This window comes from Salarias fasciatus, chromosome 5, assembly GCF_902148845.1.
Source record: "Salarias fasciatus chromosome 5, fSalaFa1.1, whole genome shotgun sequence".
Taxonomy (NCBI): domain Eukaryota; kingdom Metazoa; phylum Chordata; class Actinopteri; order Blenniiformes; family Blenniidae; genus Salarias; species Salarias fasciatus.
In genome coordinates, this window is record NC_043749.1 from 30,161,865 (window position 1) to 30,183,313 (window position 21,449).

Here is a 21,449-nt window from a genome sequence, read left to right on the forward strand (position 1 = left end):
CAATTGTTGTGGCCACAGTGTGCTGAATCAGTCCTCCTCCACAGATAAAAATCAATCTCCGGTTACTCCTCCTGGCTGGCTCGCCAATAATATGTCGTGGAATTTTATTTAAAAAAAGTATCCTAGGCCAGTCACGGTGCAAAAAACCCCACAAACATATATTCCAGAAAAAACGTAAAATCCTCAAGTATATCCATTCTTGGTTCTTGAAGTCTTCCATCGTAGTTCTCATCAGAAAAATCAGGCAGAGTCAGAGTCAGAATGCAAAAGGAGGACTTTATTCCCAAAAACACCTCCTGGCAGCCAGGTTGACCAAAAGAACTGACGCCCCGATCGCTCTCCGCTCCATCTATTTATACTATTTCTTGGGGGTTCGTTGCTGCTTAATTAATTCTCCTTCAAGACACAATTGTTCAAACATTCGTTGAGTCTCCTTCAAGACACAATTGTTCAAACATTCGTTGAGTCTCCTTCAAGACACAATTGTTCCCCCCTCCCTACAAAGGTCACTGTCCGTGACCCCTTAGGAGGCCCTCTTAGCCTCCAAGTCTCCAGATGCCAGGTGTTGTGCAACAAATCATAGTGTCACATTTCTTGTCCAATGAGCCTCATTTACACCAGAGGGAGACAGAGAGACAATTGACCTGTCGTCTTAACTTTAGAAAAAAACAAACTGTCCAGCTGCCAAGAGGCTGCCGTAAAAATGAAAAATGGCAGGCTGGCGAACAGAAAAAGGATACATGTCTTTTCTACACCTGCGTCTACTAGCATACTATAACTAACAGAGACATGCATTACATGAACAATAGTAAATAACATAATATAATAAGCATGATGTGAAGAATATTATAAAATTATTCAACAGGACAATTTAGTGTTCTCTGGAATCCCGGAGCAGACGGAGGAGGACCCCGAGGCGACGGTGAAAATTTTCATCAGAATGCAGCTGAAGCTCCCGGAGGAAGCGGTGAAAAACATCTCCTTCCACAGGATCCACCGCCTGGGAGGGAGAAGACCCGGCGAGTCCAGACCCAGACCCATCGTGGCCAAATTCGTCAACTTTAAACAGAAGGAGCAGGTGAAGAGCCAGGGCCGGCAGCTGAAGGGAACCCACTACGGCATGAATGATCAATTCCCGAAGGAGATCCTGGATCGGCGCAGAGTTCTGTTCCCGATCAGGAAAAAAATCCATCTCGGAGGGCTCCCGCGCCGTCATCGCCGTGGATAAATTATTCATCAACGGCCAGCTGTTCCGTGACCCAAACATCACTCCGTGGCTCTACTGATCTCAGGTGCTGTATTCTCACTGTCTCATAACCACTCCGTAATATTGATACATAAAACAGCCGTAAATTAATTAATAGTCAGTCACTGCCCGTCTCCACTGCACTGCTCACCGTGGATGTGTTTTTTTAAGCATTTGTTTCTTTTTTCACTCTCACTTTTTTCTCTTTTCACCCTTTTCACTCTCACCCTCTCATGCTTCACTGTAGCTGCACCCGTTACCATAGTAACCCGACACGCGGGGCGCACCGGGACATTGGCTTATTGACACACATCACTGTACAGGTTCACGCGCACTCTAAGCATGTTGATAGACAGATTCAGAACGCACACTCAGCTGACGTGCACGGGTGCACACCAGTAAACAACGGGCTCCATTCAGACACCGGGTTTAGTGAAATGCATGTAACACTCATAGTTGTCTAGTCATGAACACTCTCAATTTCGTTTCCTGGAATATCCGTGGGGCTGGTACAAGGGAAAAGAGATTAAAAATTACCCATCGGCTTCAGGAGTTGCAGGCAGACATTGTCTTATTACAGGAAACTCATCTAACAAACACATCAGTAGATCTTCTCCGATCAACACAGTTTCCACAGGTGTACTCAGCCTGTTACAATTCCAGGCAAAGAGGACTAGCAACTCTTATCAGTAGAAGGTTAAACTTCTCTACTGACAGTTCAATCATAGATCCAGAAGGCAGATTTGTTATTATCACATTATCTATCCAGAATGTTAAATTCTGCATTGCTAACGTGTATGGACCTAATGTTGACGGCCCCTCCTTTCACTCTCTCTTCTCCTCACTGGATGATCACTCAGGTCACACATTGATTATAGGAGGGGATTTCAACATGGTTTCTGACCCACAATTGGACAGACTGAGTACCACAGGAAGTCAACGACTCTGGCAATCCTCAGAAACTGTGAAACAGTACATGAAGGATTTTGGTCTTTGCGATGCCTGGCGCTTTCACCACCCCACTGCAAGAGAATACACATTCTTCTCTTCAGTTCACCATTCCTACTCTAGATTAGATTATTTCTTAACTAGCAGCACACTGATGAATGACATCTCAGAAATCAAAATTCATCCCATCGTCATAAGTGATCATGCACCAGTTTCATTTACTCTCAGAAATAAGAAGAATAAACCACCAACTAGAAACTGGAGATTTAATACATCATTATTTAAAGAACCAGAGTTTATTAACTATCTAACAAGAGAATGGTCTATATATTTAGGAAATAACGACTTGCCAGATACTTCAGCACGTGTTCTTTGGGAGGCAGGGAAAGTGGTGATGAGGGGAAAAATAATTTCCTTCTCCTCACACAACAAAAAGAAAGAAGCTTCAAGAACTTTAGAATTGGAATTAAGAATTAAATTGCTGGAGGAGGCTTATCATGTCTCCCCACAAGAGAACATACTGAAGGATATAAGGAAAGCTAAACCTGAACTGAATGAAATTCTAGATAAAAAAACTCAATTCCTGATCCAACGACTCCGTTTAGAGAATTTTGAGCATAGTAATAAATCTGGAAGATTCCTGGCGAATCAGTTAAAAACAAACAAGGAGAAAAACACGATTTGGAGTTTTTTCTTGCCGGATGTGAGGGTCTAAGGCGATGGTTGCTTCGTTTTGTCTCGTTACTGTGAATTTGACATTTTAATATTATGCTTATTCACTGTTTTTATTTTTACCAATCAATCTAACATCTTGAAGCCCTCTGAGGCAACTGTTGTTGTGATGCTGGGCTATACAAAAATAAATTGATTGATTGATTGATTGATTGATGTAATCTAGTAGTTCTATGAGCGTCTGCATGTCATCAATAGCTGATTATCAAATCAAATGAATTCATGCACTCCTTGACAACCTCTCCATCACTAAATGGTTTTTTGTGGTGCCCCAAAATCCAAGCAACTCTGAGGGAACATTCATTTGCACGTTGCTGGGCAGTGAGTGACTGTCAGGATCCTGGTGGACTGATCATACTGGGCTCCAGGCCCGCCGACAGGGGGGGGGGGGTGTTAGTGACCCCTGGTATACATACCCGAACGACGCATGCGCGAAGGGAACATTCCAGTGCTTCTTCTTTTGTTTTTTTGTTTTGCTTCCTCTTTGTTTTCTGTTGTGTGGCTTGTCATGTTGCATGTATCTGTCTGTCTGTATTGTTTTTTCGTTTTTGCAATTAGAAAAAAAAAAAAAGTGCCACAATGTTTCAGAAAAATATCTGTTTTAAATCAGTACTAAAGTAAAGTAGTAAAGCAGTACTTCTAAAACTCCCAGTAGTTAAATCATCTCTGTATGAGTTGAACTGTGAGCTGCAGGCCGCTATCTTGGAATACTGTGTCATCACGATGATCAAATGAATGATCAAAACGACTGGGAAAAAGTCGCGCCTAATTTACATAACATTCTCGTCCAAACGAGAACAATCCAGCTGGGCTATTTGGATTCAAGCTTTATTTCGAACAAAGTTTTCAGGCATTTACATTTCATTTTTGAGTGGAAGTAAGCTTTGTTCTGATATAGGCAGGAATAAAAAGCCCCAGGTAAACGTATGGACTGTCTTATGGTAGTAACTCCACTTATTGGCTCTTAACTCCATCTCTGGGTCTGTGGAGCTCATGGTGAAACAAAACTGCAAAAACTTGATTGAGAGAAGTTGAATCAGAGAGGAAACAGACTGAAAAAATTCTCACTAAAACAGGAACTACGCATATCCTCTTCAGGGGTGGTATCATAACGTATTAAGTGAGTTTGGTTTTCCCTGGAACCAGTGAGTTCCCCTTTGAGTCTGTGGGAAGAAGAAGTTCATCTGGGTCTGAACTGTTGCTGTCCTAAAATTTTAAGGTAAGGTCTTCGTATTGACTACAGAACTGGGGAAATCTGTTATGATGGTTTTATTAGAGAGGTGAAACCTCCTGTTTGGAGATAAAACTAAGATTATTGAGCTTTACTTGAAGAAAGCATCAGTTTGATTTGAGCTCAGGTTTTTTTTTAGCTGCTTTGTAATGACACCTGTATAAATCTATACAGACAATTTCTAAAGCATGATTTTATTAATTTTTTTAAAATTATTATTCTGTTTGCACATCAACCTATCTTTTAAAAAGATTGATCTCGTGGCTGGAAAAAAACAGGCAGAGACCGGCAAAAAAACTGGGTAAAACTGCAACAAATTGAAAAAGGAAATACAGCAAAACTGAAAGATACAAAACAAACAAACAAACAAAAAAAGATCCTAAAATGGAAAAATAAAAAAGACAAATATTCAAATTGGCTCAAATTGTTTAAATAAGTATACAGAATAAATCACTTCAAAATGTAAAAAGGAAGAATACTATTAAAATGGAAAAGTGGTTTTAAACAATTAAACTGTGTAATTGACTGAAATGGCCAAAACAATGTAAAAGAAACCGACAGATGAACTACAATCAAATTCATTCAAAGTTTGACAGGTTTTCTTTTAAAAAGAAAATGCATCCCTAAATGTTTAATATATGTGGAATTAGAAAACATAAATGGAAATGAAAGGAATATGAGTACTTCATTAATCCCACCGTCAAGTTTTTTTTTTAAAGTGTTGTTTGACGCAGAACAAAATATATATGACGGTGTGGAGGTTACAGAAATGAAGCAGACGAGTATGTATGAAGACAGTTTATATTCGATTCTCCACTCACAGCTGTCAAGCAGACACCATTTTGACAGATTACTTCTGCCATTTTAACTCCCACCGTCAGTGCACCACACCTCCCCACGTTGCGAGGCCCTGCCCCTTCTCATGTGAGAATTTCCTAATCCACAAACACCATAATGGAATAAAAATAAATCAATAAATAGCAATATGTACAAGTCTTAACAATGTGTAATAGAGTGTAAGAAATACAAAAGTCAAAACAGTTCACAACAGTCATTAACTGTCTTATCAAAGTTTGAAGCTGGAGTTCAGAAGTTCTTTGTGGTTTTGTGTTCAAGTGATTAAAAAAGTCACTGCTGTAGTCACAAAAGGTGGAAATTCCCCAATCCAAGTGACCTTTTATCGTGATCTTCAGTTGAAGCCAAAGTTTCCTGTATTTTCAAGTTATTTTTGATGATTGATCCACGTTATTGCTTAAAGCGGAACTTTTATGCTGTTTTTCAGTCACGCCATATAGGTCACACAAGCCCAAAAACATAGTATATAAGTTTGTTTGCCCCAAATTCATCTTATGCTCGAAGTTTGAGCGGTCTAAAAAGTGGCTCTGAGGAGCCCTCCTCTGAACAGCCTGATTTTGACAGCCTACTTCACGGGATGCACTTGAACGCATCTGGCCACTACCACTCTCCCACATGGTGGGGGCACAGTCAGAGGCACATCCCCTCTACCGTTTCAGCTTAAAGCTCGTGTCCGGAGTTTCCGTTTGTTTCCAACGTATGTATCATTTTTCAACAGAGCTTAAATGTGTCAGTCTGGTTCGATACTACAATATAATATTAGCATAAAGCAATATAAAAATTTATTTATGAGCCCCACCTTCGTCTCATAGACCCCCATGTTATCCGAAAAAGCGCCGGTCTATGGAGATAATTTTGTGTCTTTATTATTCAATAAATCAAAAAAGGTTTTGCAAACAAAAAAGAGAGTTGAGACCAAAAAACATAAAGTTGCAATCAAAAAATAAAAGTTCAATCAAATAGAATAAATCTGAGAACAAAATTATTTAAGTGGCAACCCCACCAAATTTTTTTGACATCAAAACAGAAAAAAGCTTTGGTTTTGAATTGTGAAGTTTTGCTTGCAAGCTCAAAAGTTTTGGTTTTGAATTAAAAAGTTTTGGTTGCAAATTCAAAAGTTTTGGTTACGAATCCAAAAGTTTTGGTTGCGAATCCAAAAGTTTTGCTTGCGAATCTGACTGAACCCAGTGGGCGGGGCCAACACTAGTGGAAGAGAGAAGAGCTCCTATTGGTCGCTTTGACCTCGCTCCTCCACCGCCTGTCTCCGCGCTGTTGCTGCTGCTTCCGCATTGGTAAAGGCCAGTAGATATTGCAGGCTTTTTTCAATCTTCCCCGATTCAGAGACCACACACTAGAAGACAACAGAGGACAGGTCGCACCAGATCTTCCTCTCCTGATCTTCTAGCGTGCGGTGTCCTGTGGAACACACTAGAAGATTCTTCATTAGAGAATCGGCTCCTCGCTCTTCAAAATCTCGCGGAGTCAAACTTGATTTTGAGCGTTTTCCCTTCAGTCCTGTGTTTACATTCATCTCCACTATTAATAATAAGCGGAGAGCTTATTCCCTCACGTCATTCATTCATATCGGCTCCGTTCCCCCCCCCCCCCCCCCCCCCCCCCCCCCCCCCCCCCCGTGCGCGCGCAGCACTGAGTGTTTACTGTCAGAAAGTTTAAATGTTCTAGTATAAGTTCATTTACCCCGTATTTGATAATAATTTAGCTCATTCATGTGTGTTTATTTCTTTTTTTTACGTTTCACTCCAGAGAGAAACAGTATAGAAATAAGGGAAATAAGTTATCGCAATCTGTGACGGACAAGCTACTTTTTAAAAAAATCATCATTTTTTGTCCCCAGATTGAATGGTTTAGACCAGAATTAAAATGCATTGATTAGGAAAAAGTTTCATTATACGTCCAAGTCCTCAGAAAGTTGTTTTTGCAATTCTTTCGTGATGGTTAATAATGGAGATGAATTGAAACATTGGGATTATTGCAGGACTGGCGAGATGCAGATGAGTGAACCAGATCTGGGTTTGGGTCTGAATGAAATACAGTTCATCCAGGAGCGATACAGTTATTGAGGAATAACCTCTCGTTTTCTGCACTACTGAGCTTTTCTGTTTCACTGTCATATAGTGAATATATTTCAAAGACATATATTCATGTCTCCAGCTCTGACAGCTGAGAGGGGATTTTTTTTTTCAACACCTCAGTAAAACGGAACTGTTCGGCCGATCAGGGAGCTTTATTCTGAGGGTGTGGGACAGGTCGGCTCTGAGCTGATCGTCTAGCAGGGCACCGCACACCACAGGATTTGCGATCGGAAATATTAAACATGTTCATTATATACGATCTCGGCTTCCAATGCCTCCCGAGCGGCTCCGATTGGAAAAAAAAAAAAAAAACCTCTCGGAACACACCGCACACTACAGGAAGATCGGACCCGAACTCATTTACATACTCCTGACAATCAGACCTTTGGCATCATTCGGGAGGAGAAAACCGGGACAAAATTCGGCCCATGGTTCGGGCATGGATAACTGCCAATAATCCTGTAATGTCTACTGGCCTTTACCAATGCGGAAGCAGCAGCAACAGCGCGGAGACAGGCGGTGGAGGAGCGAGGTCAAAGCGACCAATAGGAGCTCTTCTCTCTTCCACTAGTGTTGGCCCCGCCCATTGGGTTCAGTCAGATTCGCAAGCAAAACTTTTGGATTCGTAACCAAAACTTTTGAATTTGCAACCAAAACTTTTTAATTCAAAACCAAAACTTTTGAGCTTGCAAGCAAAACTTCACAATTCAAAACCAAAGTTTTTTTCTGTTTTGATGTCAAAAAAATTTGGTGGGGTTGCCACTTAAATAATTTTGTTCTCAGATTTATTCTATTTGATTGAACTTTTATTTCTTGATTGCAACTTTATGTTTTTTGGTCTCAACTCTCTTTTTTGTTTGCAAAACCTTTTTTGATTGATTGAATAATAAAGACACAAAATTATCTCCATACCGGTCAGCGTCAGCCAATAGATTTCGAGCTTCCGCATTCTCGTGCTGTCAATCAAAGTGTGGAGCAGCCAGAGAGCACGGCCGCTCGCCCAGCAGAGGAGAGTTAGCTCCGCAGCAGCCGCCGCGCTTACCTCAGATATATCCACTGTCTGCTGAACATCCACCGTAAACAGCTAAACATGGCGGACGCTGTAGGACTCGCAGGCACTTATTTTCACCCGACGGATAATAGCGTGCACAATTAAGGGGGCGTGGCTTGGTCGCTCATGAAAGCAGACGGAGGGTGGAACCTGAGACATTGGATTAAAAAAAAACCTCTCTCTTTCAAAACTCCGGACACGAGCTTTAAAGGTGCCTTAAGGAGTTTGCACGTTTTATGCGAAACAGCGCCCCCTGCAGGCCTTGGGCGTAATGCAGCTTAGTGAAAAACTTGTCCCTGTGGCTCATGTGCACGGAAGAGGGGAACTCCGTCTTCGCTCTTTTAGAAGCGCTCAAGTAAGATTTAAGTTTCTTTTACCTGGTGGAGTCTGTGCTGGAGCTGTGGCAGTGCTAGAAGCCAGTCTGTTCTTACTTTCTGGAAGATCCTGCTCAGTTGTTGCTCACTAAGCATCTGGCGGAGTAATGGCGGACAAAGCGAAACCTAACCAGCCGGAGCGCGCATTACGTCATTACTTTCAAATTCTCCCCAAAAAAATGCTGGTGCCGGACCGGCACTGTGACTTTCAAGTGACAATTTAGCGCTGTTAGAGGTACTTGTAATGAATATGTCAGGGCACATTGTACACATCATTAAAAATGTGGAACATATTTATGGTGGAAAATAAGTATTTTTAAGGTTGTAAAACTCCTTAATGCAACTTTAAATTTCAGTTTCAGTTTAAAAAATGTGGTGTAGTTAGACAAGGAGGAAAAATACAATTTTCAAATTTGAACGTATTTAATGAGGCTACGGCAACACATACTGCTATAACCACCTATCCGGGGCCGGCCAAAGGCTGGATCCTCCTCCCGGGGGGGAGTGGTGTTCCTCTTGTTGAGTAGACAAAAGTAAGATTTCAGAATCGCGTGTTTGAGTGTATATTTCCTTAAAAGTGGAGTGCGCAATTGAGGGAGGTGACTGAATTTTTCTCTTCTGGGGGATCATACAGAGGCTCTGGGAGGTAATATGACTGTAAAGACACCTTTTTAAAGTGAATTTTGCATAATATGACTCCTTTAAGTAATTTTAATGAATCAGCAAACTGGGAACATTTGAATTAGTATCGCAGTGTATTTTGTTTGCTTTGCATCAACTGAAAAGTTACCAAAGTTTCAGCTTGAAGAACAGGAAACTTTGAGGAAGCTGGCAAAGTACTCCGAATTCATGGAGCAATGTCGGCACAACGGCTGGCGGGCAAGGTGCAAACCCATCGAAGTGGGATGTCGAGGATTTGTGGGCCAATCCCTCTGCAAGGCCTATAAGATGTTAGGCATCACAGGAGGCAGCAAGCGAAGGGCCATTAAGTCAGCCAACAACGCGGCAGAGGTAGCGTCGAGGTGGCTGTGGATCAGGAGGAAAGAGGCGTGGCGTGTAGGGTAGCGCTACCTGGACACAAGTTGGGGCCTAATCAACCCCGGCTGGGTCGCCTGGGCGAGGGGGTCTGATTGTTGAAAGACCCGAAACCCCTGAAGACCCCAGGTTACATCACTGATGATGTGTCCAGGGGCACCACAAGGTGTATTTCAGAACAGAGGAGGAACTTCTCTTTAATCAACACAACTTTAACATTTGACGTGAGTTTTTCCATTGATTGTGTCTGCATTTAATTTAATCCACACATTGTAAAGCGCCATACTGTATATGTTTTCTCATTGTTGATACATTCTTCATTCTAACCCTCCAGATATAATTGATTTAAATAAGTTCTTTTATCACAATGGGTTTGTGACGGCTCTCTGCCTGTCTGCGGGTTCCGCAGCATGGATGATGTCAGCGTGGTCAGAGTTTCAGTGTTTTTATCTGCAGGTACATCAGTCAACAGACACATAACCACTGGAGAGGCTTCCCAACAGTCCTCAGCTGTAGTCTGACCAACAACTCGTCGTCTTAATCACGCCCCACACCACCACATACCCCCACCCCTCGACTCAGGTCGGGGAGCCATCCGGCCTAGTCAACACCCCCAACCCTCCCTCATGACAGCGAGAGAGAAAGTCCGCCACAGTCATCTGTGGATCACCTTGAACTGCAAAGCACTGAGTGATCTGCGCGTTGGTATCTGTCATGCAGCGGAGCCAGTGAAGCAGAGCAGAGACTGAATGAGCATCCCTGGAGGTAGTACCACAGGGAGTCGCCCACCCACAGAAAGGCGAAGGCTTCCTTCTCCACCGGGCTGCACCAGGTCTCCCTTTCTAAGAGCTTCCTGCTGATGTACAGCACAGGGTGGTCGACACCCCTCACCTGCTGAGACAAAATGGCCTCCGAGCCCCAATGGCGGCCGGTGAGACAACACACCTTCCAACTGGGGCAGCAGACCCTCGGAGATCTGGGTCTGTCTCTTCAACTGCTCCACCAACGAGTCCATTGGTTTTTCCCATTTATTTTCATCTGCTTTTAATTTATTCCACAGTATGCAAAGCATTGTGTATGTTTATCATGATTCATATAGTCTTCATTGTAACCCTCCAGGTACAATTTATTTATTTCCCTTTGTCACAATAGGTTGTACACAGTCTCTCGGTGACCTTCTTAAATAATCCAAGACTACTAAAATGAACAAATACAACACATACAGGAGCAACACTGACTGACAACCGAGTTCTGAGGTTTGTTGATCAACAGGCAGTGAAGGAAGCTTGAGTACTTTCAGAAGGTTCAAAAAAGTACTTGTTAATTAAAATGAGCAGTCTTGTATTTATTTTCACATACTACATACTGGCTTCAGATTTACATTGCTGTCATGTGCATTGCTAAAGTTAAGTTTAGTTAAGTTGATTGACTGGAATACTTCAACTTGTTTTTTTTTTTGAGGAACTGAGGGAGAAATTCAGAAACAGCTGACAGATGAATAAATCATAAAACTGAAGTTCTTCACTTTCTTTGACATAAAATTGTCGAAATAGCGTCATGCAGCTGCCACACACTTCATGTCAACATTTCCAGTGAGTTCACTCAGAGAAATGCACTGTCTCTGTGTTCTTGTGTCTGTAGTTAAATAGAGTCTCATATTTATGTTATTATTATGTTATTTATGTTTTTTTGGTCTTAGTCTTGGTCTCAGTCTTGGTTTCTACCTAAACCAGTTTTGGTCTTGACTGGTCGGTCTTGGTCTTGGTCTTGGTCTTGAGACGCTCTGGTCCTGGTAGTGTCTTGGTCTCGATGGAGGCAGTCTTAACTACAAGTTTAATTATCACTTAAGTACATCAAGCCACTGAAATCATTCAGCGCAGGTTTACTGTTGACAGAAGATTAGATTAGAGTTTATTGCCATTTGTACAGGTTAAAAAAACAGTTTTTCAACAGGTACATTGGAATTCTTATGCGTTTCACCAGTCAGATTTTTTGCGATCAGAAAGAAAAAGAATATTAAATATGAGGAGAGACTAAACTGAACAAATAGAAAGTAAAAAAATAATATATAAACAGCTGTCAAATATACAATATCCTAAAATATATATACAAGAAAAGGCTTCCGGGAAATACTAAGAGCAACAGTGTTTTGTGCGGATTGAGAGCCGAGTGTGACATGTTGATCTACAGATGCTATTGCACAGATTAATAAATTATATTGCACGAGGACTTCCCAAGTTGCTAAGTTATGTTGCATGAGGAGTAAATTACATTGCACAAGGAAGTGAACAAGAATAGATAAGTGGTACTGAGGTAGAGGGATACTGCACATGAGTAGATTTGTCCATTTGAGGGGGTTACAGTGTATTGTGTGTGGAGGCTGGTGGCATGAGGTGTTTCCCCTCTTTCATGGTCTGAGCCACCAGCCTGACAGTGGCAGGGAAGAAGCCGTTGTGGAGGTGGGCCCTGTGAGTGCTGATGCTCTCAGGCCTGTGGTGTCTCAGGTTGTAGCCCGAGTCTCTCCACTGGAACAGAGCGTGGGTTGGATGGTGTCTGTCCCTGAGGATGCTCTGTGCTTTCCTCCTGCTGCGCTGCGTGTAGATATTGTCCATGGATGGGAGGTGAGAGCCGATGATCCTCTCAGCCAGGGTGGTGTTTCCATACCACACTGTGATGCCGCTGGTGAGGATACTTTCAACGAGTCCTCTGTAGGCCTGGGTGAGGGGCTTGTGTTTGAGTCCAGCTTTCCTCAGCAGTCTGATGAAGTGCAGTCTCTGCTGGGCTGCACTTTATCAGACTGCTGAGGAAAGCTGGACTCAAACACAAGCCCCTCACCCAGGCCCAGAAGAAGTGTCTTCTGAGCCCATACGACAGATTTAGTTTTTTCTCCAATAAGGTGCTGAGTTGATGTGTGAGCACTCTCGAGTCAAATCAGCAAATCCATGGAAGCAAGTATTTCCTTATGACTCTTGGCACTGCCACACACAACTGAAAACATAGAAGTTCAGCATGGATCATGACTTACTGTTTTCCAGTACATGTGCACCGAGGGCTCATGCTACCACCATTTATACTGATTGTTGATGACGCCCAGGTTTTTTCAATGTATGTATCAGACCATAAAGGAGTCATTTGACCCAGAAGGGTGGGGTGTCCCGGGGATAAGCCGACCTTTTGTTATGTGATATAGATCTTCTCTCTCACTGATGTTCCTTGATGGTGTTCTGTATTGTCTGTACCCGCAGCTGTGATTGCCTCATTTACATGAAGGGTAGATTTCCTGGCACCGCCTGAGCTCTGGTCGTCATGTACATTGACAGCTCCATTCACATGTCTTTTCACATGACAAAAGCTTGCTTATCACATTCTGGGTCAAATGACTCCTCTCCTGTCTGATACTGGGATAGGGACAAATGACCCTTCTCTTGTCCCCCGAGTGTTAACCTGTGGATTTATATGTGACAGCAAGTGGAGCAGCTCTGAAGATCGCAGGAACATCTGGACGTGGAACATGGCTTCTTCTAACGTGGCTTCTTCCTACACCTCGGGAAATATGATGGTGGTCACCCACATGCTCCCAGCGGCTCCCAGCGGGTTGCAGCAGCTGCCGCTGGATGGAAGACACAAGTTCAGGAAGGGACATCCCAAGGCGCTCGGGGTGAGTTTCTGATAACAAACCAGACCATTCTCTGTCAATTTTCGGGTTAAGGTCAATATTCCAGTTTCTGAAACATTTGGAATAACCCGTTTACATACTTAAACAGATAGAGTTACTCCTGTTTACATGATCAGGGTTAGGAAAAAGAGTGTTTAGCTGGCAAGACGTAATATGTTCAATGATGTGATGCACCCTTTTTTCAGTAAAAAAAAAAAAAAAAGAACTAAACGATCGTTTCCGCTCATTTTATTTACTTTGTAGCAGTTAAACTGCATCACAAGTATTTCCTGTACTCAAAAGACCAAGATTCCTTATGGATAGAACATGTGCAGAACAATATTTCATGTCCCTGTCGACTGATGGGCATTTATCTGTTGATCTGTTGGGTTGCTCTGTGGAAGTGTCTAGAAATGACTATGTTGTAATTGGCATTTAATAAATAAAGTTGAACTGAATTGAACTGAATTTATATGACCAGAAATTCGGGTTAGAAAAGGAGTAGCTAACCCAGGGGTAATATTCAGGTTTTTAAAAACCGGAATATGAGCATATTTGAGTTTTTGCAAATGTTTACATGGCTGTGCTCAACCAGGTTATTGCGAATATCCCAGTTAAAAAAAGGGTTACTGCCTGTATGTAAACGTACTCACTGTTTCTTGGATTAATACTGACAGAAATAGATGGAAATATAGCAGCTTGGGATTTTTGTCAAGTCCTATAACCAAGGTACGGTCTGTGAAGACATCAGGACATGATTTTATGTATTTGTCTTTGCATGACAATATATAATAGCTTGGTGATTAAATAATCAACTTTTTTAGGCAATAATTTATTCCTTAATTTTAATTGCATTATGGGGTCCAGACTTCCCAATTTCTTTGAAAATTTATTTTTAAATTTTTTTTTAAAATAATCTATCCATCTTTCTATTGAAATAATTCTTGTTTTCAGTTGAAATACTAATAAACTCTTAGGCCTCATTCACACATACGTGGCTGTGCGGGCGCGGATCTGTCCGGGTTTGCACGATGTCTGTGCGGAAAAGTCAGAACTGCATGCAACCAGATCAGTCCTTTCACACTGAACGCGCGGGGAACGCGCGTCGCCCGTTCAAATCCGCGCGGCGATTTCTAAATAGAAATCAAGTCTATTTTTCTGCGTGGGCTGTGCGCGGTGTCCCATTGAAACCAATGGCATAAACGCACATCTCGTGTCAACTAGGCGTTCTATGCATGCATTGAGCTCATGTCTGCCCACAAACTGGTCTACACAACAGGCTTTTGCCAGTGTTCTGCTCCGTCTATTTTTCCGCGCAGCTTGGAGCGGGTCCCATTGAAAACAATGAAGACACGGCCTAGTTGTCATATATGCAGATATATGTTCCGTTTGAATTTACTACTTGGCGTACTTGAGAGGAGCGCGCCAGTCTAGATACATATATCTAGAGATCTATATCTTTAGGTCTATGCAGTCTAAGCCGGAGCTGCGGAAGCCGCATTGTGTTGTGTGTTTTTGACTACCGATCCTTTATTTACAATCTATGCTGCCGATGCTGATGCACGTTTCTGGATGCCTGCTCTTGGGAATAAACATCCTTTCGCTCCCGAAACGCCTCTGGAATTACTTCAAACATATTACACTAGTAGCCCGTTGCTGCGGACAACCCGCTCACGCAGACCGCACTGGTGAGAAAGGGACACCTCAACACGCCGCTCCAGCACCCGCGCCGTCTCCGCGTCCGCCCCGTGCCCGCGTATGTGTGAATGAGGCCTTACCCCGAAATTCCACATGTTCTGTGTGTGGTCCGGTCCAGTCCGGTCCGGTCCGCTCCGCTCCGCTCCGACCGCCGTAGCAAATACGTTGCTATTTTAATGACTGCAGCTGATTCCACTGTAGCTGATTCCACGTTTTGATATTCAAAACGTATGAAAATCTTCTGCTAAAATCTGAGGGCGTGGTGGTAGCCATAGCAGCTTGACATTCACCATGAAACTGCACAGCGTGAGTTGTCTGAACATGGTCCAATCGCCATCAAACCTCATTCGTTGAAGCTATCTCACAACAATGACCATCGGCCGCAGGGCCACCTGCTGGAAACAGGAAGCGTGGTGTATATGCTCCGATCTGGTACAAACCAATCCAGCTCTGATCATCAGGTGATGATGATAACTATACTTGGCCATCGTGTTACCCACTAGAAAACAGGAAGTGAGGTCTACATGCTGCTTTAACACATTTGATCAGACTCTGGCCCTGATGACTGACAGTCTCATTTAAAGTCCTCCGTTTGCAAGGACCTGGTCAAGGCTGCTGGCAGTTTAATTACTGTTTTTGTTGTTGTTGTTGTTGTTGTTGTTGTAATCCTCACCATTGTTTAGAATTTGATACTACGTGATAGAATACTATTGCCGAATTTTGATGTTGCAGTGTGCATCCCACACCTGCGAGTGTCGCTTCGCTAACTCCAAACTTCATGCCCCATCAAAAAAACCTTGAAACACATGTTTCCTGTTGATGATTTTCACATTTGGCAAGCTTAACGGATTGTAAGAGGATACAAAATGCACCTTCTCCTTCTTTTCATGAGCTGTTGGATCGTTACAGGTTTGAGTGAAGATACAGTTTGTTGGTATGTTGAACGTCAGGAGTGGTTTACGAGCTGTCTGTTTCTGTGGCTGGTTTTTTTTTATGTTTTCTTCATGGTAAAGGCAGTAGGATGGGGATGGATGCACTGATGTGCAGACAAGAAATGTGTTCGTTTCCTTGGGTGTTTTAACAAGTTAGAGCCCAATTGCCAACTTGCCCTTCATCTTTAAAATCCTGGAAAAAGTAGTTACAACTCAGCCACGTGATATTTATGTACAAATGATCTATTTGACTGAAATTTGTAATGAAATGTGTGAAAAACTCCATTAACTTTTCTTTTTATGCAGATGATACATAAATCTATCTATCTATGAAATCAGATGACACAGATGAAGTCATACAAGTTGCAATTCTCTGCTTGTGAACGCAGATAAAACAGAAGTTCCTATATTTGACTTAAAACACCTGAGAGAGAAATATATGTAAACATATAGTAACACTGGGTGGTATTACTTTGACCTCCAGTACCACTGTTGTGTTACAGGTAACATGAGACAACGTTTGGTTTGTTGCCATGTTGAAAGTTGTGAGTGATCTCCAAATTTTTGTCTGGATGTTGTTTGGGTTTTCTTAAATATCAAGGATGAAGAAAGAAATATGTTTGCTTCAGAGCTTCATCCAATTTTTTTAATCTGCACATATTAAATATTACTATTTGAAGAATGGACCATTCTCCAACGATGATGGTTTAAAGCTTGGAAGCATTTTTTTAAATGTGTATGCACTGAAAATAGATTGAAATATAAATAAATGAGTGTTGACAAGTTGCCTTGGACTAAAATAAATTGTTTCCCTTCAGGACTCGAAGTGGAGGCTCCACCAGTGAAATATTATGGACTAAGAAACACCCAGCAGCGACGACGTAAAGTCAAAAATAATCTTAAAATCAGGCGCAGTGGGCAAGAAATGATCGTGTTTTTGTTGTTCTGGCTCCTTCTTCTTTTTCTTTGGAGTAATGGCGGGTGGCGACCAACAACTTAGCTTATTTGTACTCGCAGCATATCGCGAAATTTTGTGCTCCTCGCGCATGCGCATCTCTGCTTCTCCGGCCTGGCGGAACAGAGGCGCAGCGGAGCAATGTGCGCGCTGTGGGTTTTGAGAATACAGAGCGGACCTGATCGCAGACGGATTATGTGGAATTCCTCATTGTCACATTTTTATGCAAGAGACTATGAATAGCAAAACTGAGATAAATAAGTGTGTAGTAGACCTTCCAGAGAAATCAATGGGATTTTTTTTTCTGGTTCAAAGAAGTACTGAAGATTTTTCTGGAACTCGATTTGAAGCCATTACTCATTTTTTAATGACACCGTTGAGTTTGCTGAAATTTCACTGACTGCCCAATAAAGGGTTAACTTAGATTTGATTTCTATCCATCTATCTATCTATCTATCTATCTATGTATGTATCTATCTATCTATGTATGTATCTATCTACAGCCAGAATGCAATCCAACGTCAGCATCCAGTGAAATGAAAAAGTTTTTACACCTCGCAGCATAGAGATAGCCTGATATGGATTTTTTAAATTATTGGTATTTTTAAAACTGGGCTGATGCCAATATGCATCAAAATGCCGAAAATTGGTGCCAATGATCATTCGATCCCTAGCGCACAGCATCCATGAGGCTGTATTGTATTCACCATGTCTGGTTGTCTGTCCATTTGTTCATTCAGATGTCAAAATGCCTCCTCTGCAAGGTTTTTTTTTTTTTGTGTGTGTCAAAACCACTTCAGAACCCTGCCTGAGCATGGTCCCCAGCCTGGCGAAAGGGTTTTGTTCAGCCTCCATTTTGTCTGTCTGTCTGACGGGCCAGACGGATACTTCGGCGGCCAGTGTGTGTCTGTCTGGGCTGTGAGCTGTGTGATCCCCTCACATGAGGGTTTCTCGTTGTATCAGATTCTCTCTCATTCTTTCAAAACAGTTTGTCATCAGTTGGGTTCCTGCTGTTTGTCTCTGCAGACCGTTCAGATCATGATTGGCGTGTTGACGCTGCAGTTTGGGATCGCGACGGCTGTCTACCAACCTCCACTGGGAGCTTTCAGCGGGATCTTTGTTTGGGGAGCTTTGATCGTGAGTCCAGTTTTCATGTACCTCTGCCTTCAAGCCGTCTCTGTCTTCACATCCAGTTTATTAAGAGAAGGACACAGCATACAGGACTTCAGAGGCAGGGCTTGGCATGGTCATTCATTGAACTCAAGTTACTTTCAGAACATCACTGGGTGGAGTTTTGAGCTCGAGGCCAGTTAAGTCTGAGAATGGAGCAACAGAAGATCATGTGTCTGGCAACTCTTATATATAGTATATATGAGTGTCAGTGTTCGTTTGTGTGTGTATGTGTGTGTGTGTGTGTGTGTGTGTGTGTGTGTGTGTGTGTGTGTGTGTGTGTGTGTGTGTACATGCGAGCAATTGTGGTGAACGCAACCTCATCTCACAGAAATGCGTGAAATGAGCACGCATTGTTAGAACCAGAGGGTCCCAGATTGCGTGCTTATTTCACGCAAAGTGCTGAAAATGCGTGCTGTCACCACGCTTGCAGTCTCCACTCAAAGTCAATTAGAATCCGTGGCGTGGTGGAGACACGCATTCTCAGCTTCAACGACGTCGCTCCGTGGGTGTCGTTTCAGAGATCCCGGAAGTGCAAATGTAGACTGATCAATATTCTGAAGAAAGATGTGATTATTATCCAAACCAGTGCAGCCATCCGAGGCAGACTGTGTAGCAGTGGTATGTGCTTCTGCTGAGTCAAAAAGCCCCGTGAAATATCAACTCTATTTTAAGAAAACACGTTTTATTGTCAATGTAACATCACGGAGAAGGACTACAATACCCATAATCCTCATGTTTATCGGCGACGTGTCTGATTGGTCCAGCCTGCAAAAAAAACAAAAAAACAAATTGAGCTTTTTATCTTATTCCCTTGGTCCTTTTTGTTTTCAACATTGATTTTTCACTTTCTAATTCAATAAGTGAAATGTTCTTTTTTTTAAATCTGAAAAACACTGGCGTTTCCCGTTGCCTAGGTAACGCTGTCGGCGTATCCGCATGGGGTGGTGACAGAAAGAGAGCAAAACATTTATTTCCCGGTCCGGTCATTCTATGTTCTGAATTACACATATGATGTTTGTGGAATTAAATGATAATTTGTCGTGTTGAGAGTCTGATGGTTTGTTGCTCCGATTGGTTCCCTCCACTCGCTCGTGCTCGGTGCAGGACGGTCGGAGCATGACGTCACATAATGCTACTTGGAATTAGTTTGGCTTTTCCCTCAACCTTTTACAAAGCGATCGGCGAAGCAAACTTCAAACTCTCAACGCAAAAACGGATCATTTAATCCCACAAACATCATGTGTAATCCAGGATATATAATGACCGGGAACTAGGAAATAAATATTTTTTATTCGAGAGGACCCATGGGCTCCAGCGGAAGGCTTCGCCACTTCCCGTGTTCACCCCGATTCAGACGAGGGCTGTTTTGGAGCTAATAATACCCTCCTGATGTATTTCTAACATACCGGTTTTTCAGGGGATTTTTTTTTTCAGAGCGGCTCCAACGTGATCTGCCACCAGAGAAGACAGCTGCAGCTTCTCCGACGCCGCACTGCGCGTCTTGATCTCCATGGAAACCAAGACGCGATTCTGGATCATCTGGAAGTGATGACAGCAATATGGTTCTTAGCTGTTGTTTATTTCTGACAAAATAAATGTGTATTCACCCTTGCAGTGGGCTGCATGCTCCTCATTACTTCCACACCGCGAAAAGTCCTTCAAAAAGGGCCCCATAGCTCATTAATTCATTTACAAATATTAATTCAGGATCCAAATGACCAAGAGCTACATTTTAAAATCAAGTGTCTCCTATTGGTCATGTAAATATTACTGGAGCATCACGGACTGAAGGAGTGTTTTTCTTTTCGCTCTGTTTTTTTTTTTTTTTTTTACTGAGGGCGTTGCTCTGAGAAGTAGTTAGTTTTAATAAATGTACATTTTATCTTCATATTTTCCACTCAGTTTCTGGATGTGATCTGTTGTTTTTTTTGTTTCAACGCACAATCTGTCCATTTTGCCTGCTGAACTGCCGTCAGATTGGTTGTTAGACTGTTGCTAAGGACTCTGAACCCCGAACCGGAAGGAAGTTGATGTGTGTCACAGACTGCATTTTTTTTTTAACGGAGCGAGTTTTTGCTCTTAAACTAATTATATTTGTCTACAAATACGCCTCTGTGCATTATATAACAAGTTCTAATGAATTTTAAAAATAATATTTATTTTGAATCAGATGTGGGTATTTATCTTCATACACACATTTGCTAAAACAAGTTTGTTATAAATCAATCAATCAATAAATCGATCACTCTTTCTGTCAGCATGTATGTATTACATTACATTACATGTACATTAAGATCATACATTTTCAATTGTTTTAATTGTATTCCAGTAGATTATGAAGTATTGACGTTACGACATCAAAGGAGAAAAGGGTGATAAGTCAACTCATTTCTTTTAGATAGAACTTAATTCATCCCTTTGGTGTGTACCTGAGGAAAATGTCGATCTGCGTAAAAGCAGCACAACACCACCAGCGCCGTGTGTGTGTGCAGAGGAAAAGTTGCTCTGAAAAATTGACTTTTCTGAGCTGTTAAAATGGTTAGTGTGTGATTAGCTCACGAAAACTTCTTTTTGGTTGATGTTTCTCTTCATTCAGGCATATTTGAGTATTCTGTAAGAATAATTAGTTTAAGCTCTGGCTCCCTTCACACCACTGCCTTCCCACCGGTTTATGCCGGTCTGTGTGGCACCAACCATGACAAGCCAAATAAGTGTGCGCAGCATGGTAGCGTACTTCCACATGAAGGAGAACCTCTTAACACAGATGTGCATTGCTGAGACTTAGAGGTTTCAACCATCCTTATTTCATTTTAAATTCAGTCTCAACAAAAGATCCACCAGACGGAGCTGCAGAGGCCTTCTCTCCAGGTCAGTGTGGGTCCATGTATAAAAAATACACACTACAAGGCCTGTTTATTTCCTTCATGCTGTGAGAGCTGGATTATTGTCAGACAGTCCTTTAGAGGTGCCCCATAAAGTCACTAAACCCTCTGAGGCCTTCTCTGAGACATGAAGCCTGTTCTGACCTTTGACCTCTGTTGCTCTATTGCTCTTATTTGACCTCTACAGCAGAAACAGACCTGAAACCTGAACTGCGAGGCCTCTGGGAGCTATAAAATTATGACCTGTTGGGTTTTATAAAATCATGACCTGTTGGGTTTTATAAAATCATGACCTGTTGGACAAACAAGAAGTAGTTTCAGGAAAGAGGCGAGGCTTTGAAATTCTGCATATGACTTTGTGGCAGAGGTGTGAATACATCCCACAAATCTCAGCTTATTTGGAGCAAATCTGACCAAATGATGGTGCTGAATTGATTCTTTTAACTGGACACTGCGGCGCCCTGTACGGACAGCAGAAAGGACTTAATGGAGTCACACCACCACAGATGTGATTCTGAGGGAAGACAAGGGGCTCTAGCTTCGTAGACTACGCCGAGTCCGCCCGCTGTCAGCGGAGCGCAAAGTTCAC

General features: G+C 42.3%; 1 protein-coding gene across 1 annotated transcript in view; it reads left to right on the forward strand.

Moving 5' to 3' along the window:
- Window positions 1-4,087: 4,087 nt before the first annotated feature.
- The window catches only part of LOC115388440 (membrane-spanning 4-domains subfamily A member 15-like), a 40,255-nt gene continuing 22,893 nt past the window's right edge, over window positions 4,088-21,449 (forward strand). The window contains exons 1-3 of the mRNA XM_030091591.1: window positions 4,088-4,145; window positions 13,031-13,223; window positions 17,832-17,942. Coding sequence (XP_029947451.1) covers window positions 13,077-13,223; window positions 17,832-17,942 — 258 coding nt within the window. The 5' untranslated portion in view covers window positions 4,088-4,145; window positions 13,031-13,076. The remainder of the gene's footprint in view (window positions 4,146-13,030; window positions 13,224-17,831; window positions 17,943-21,449) is intronic.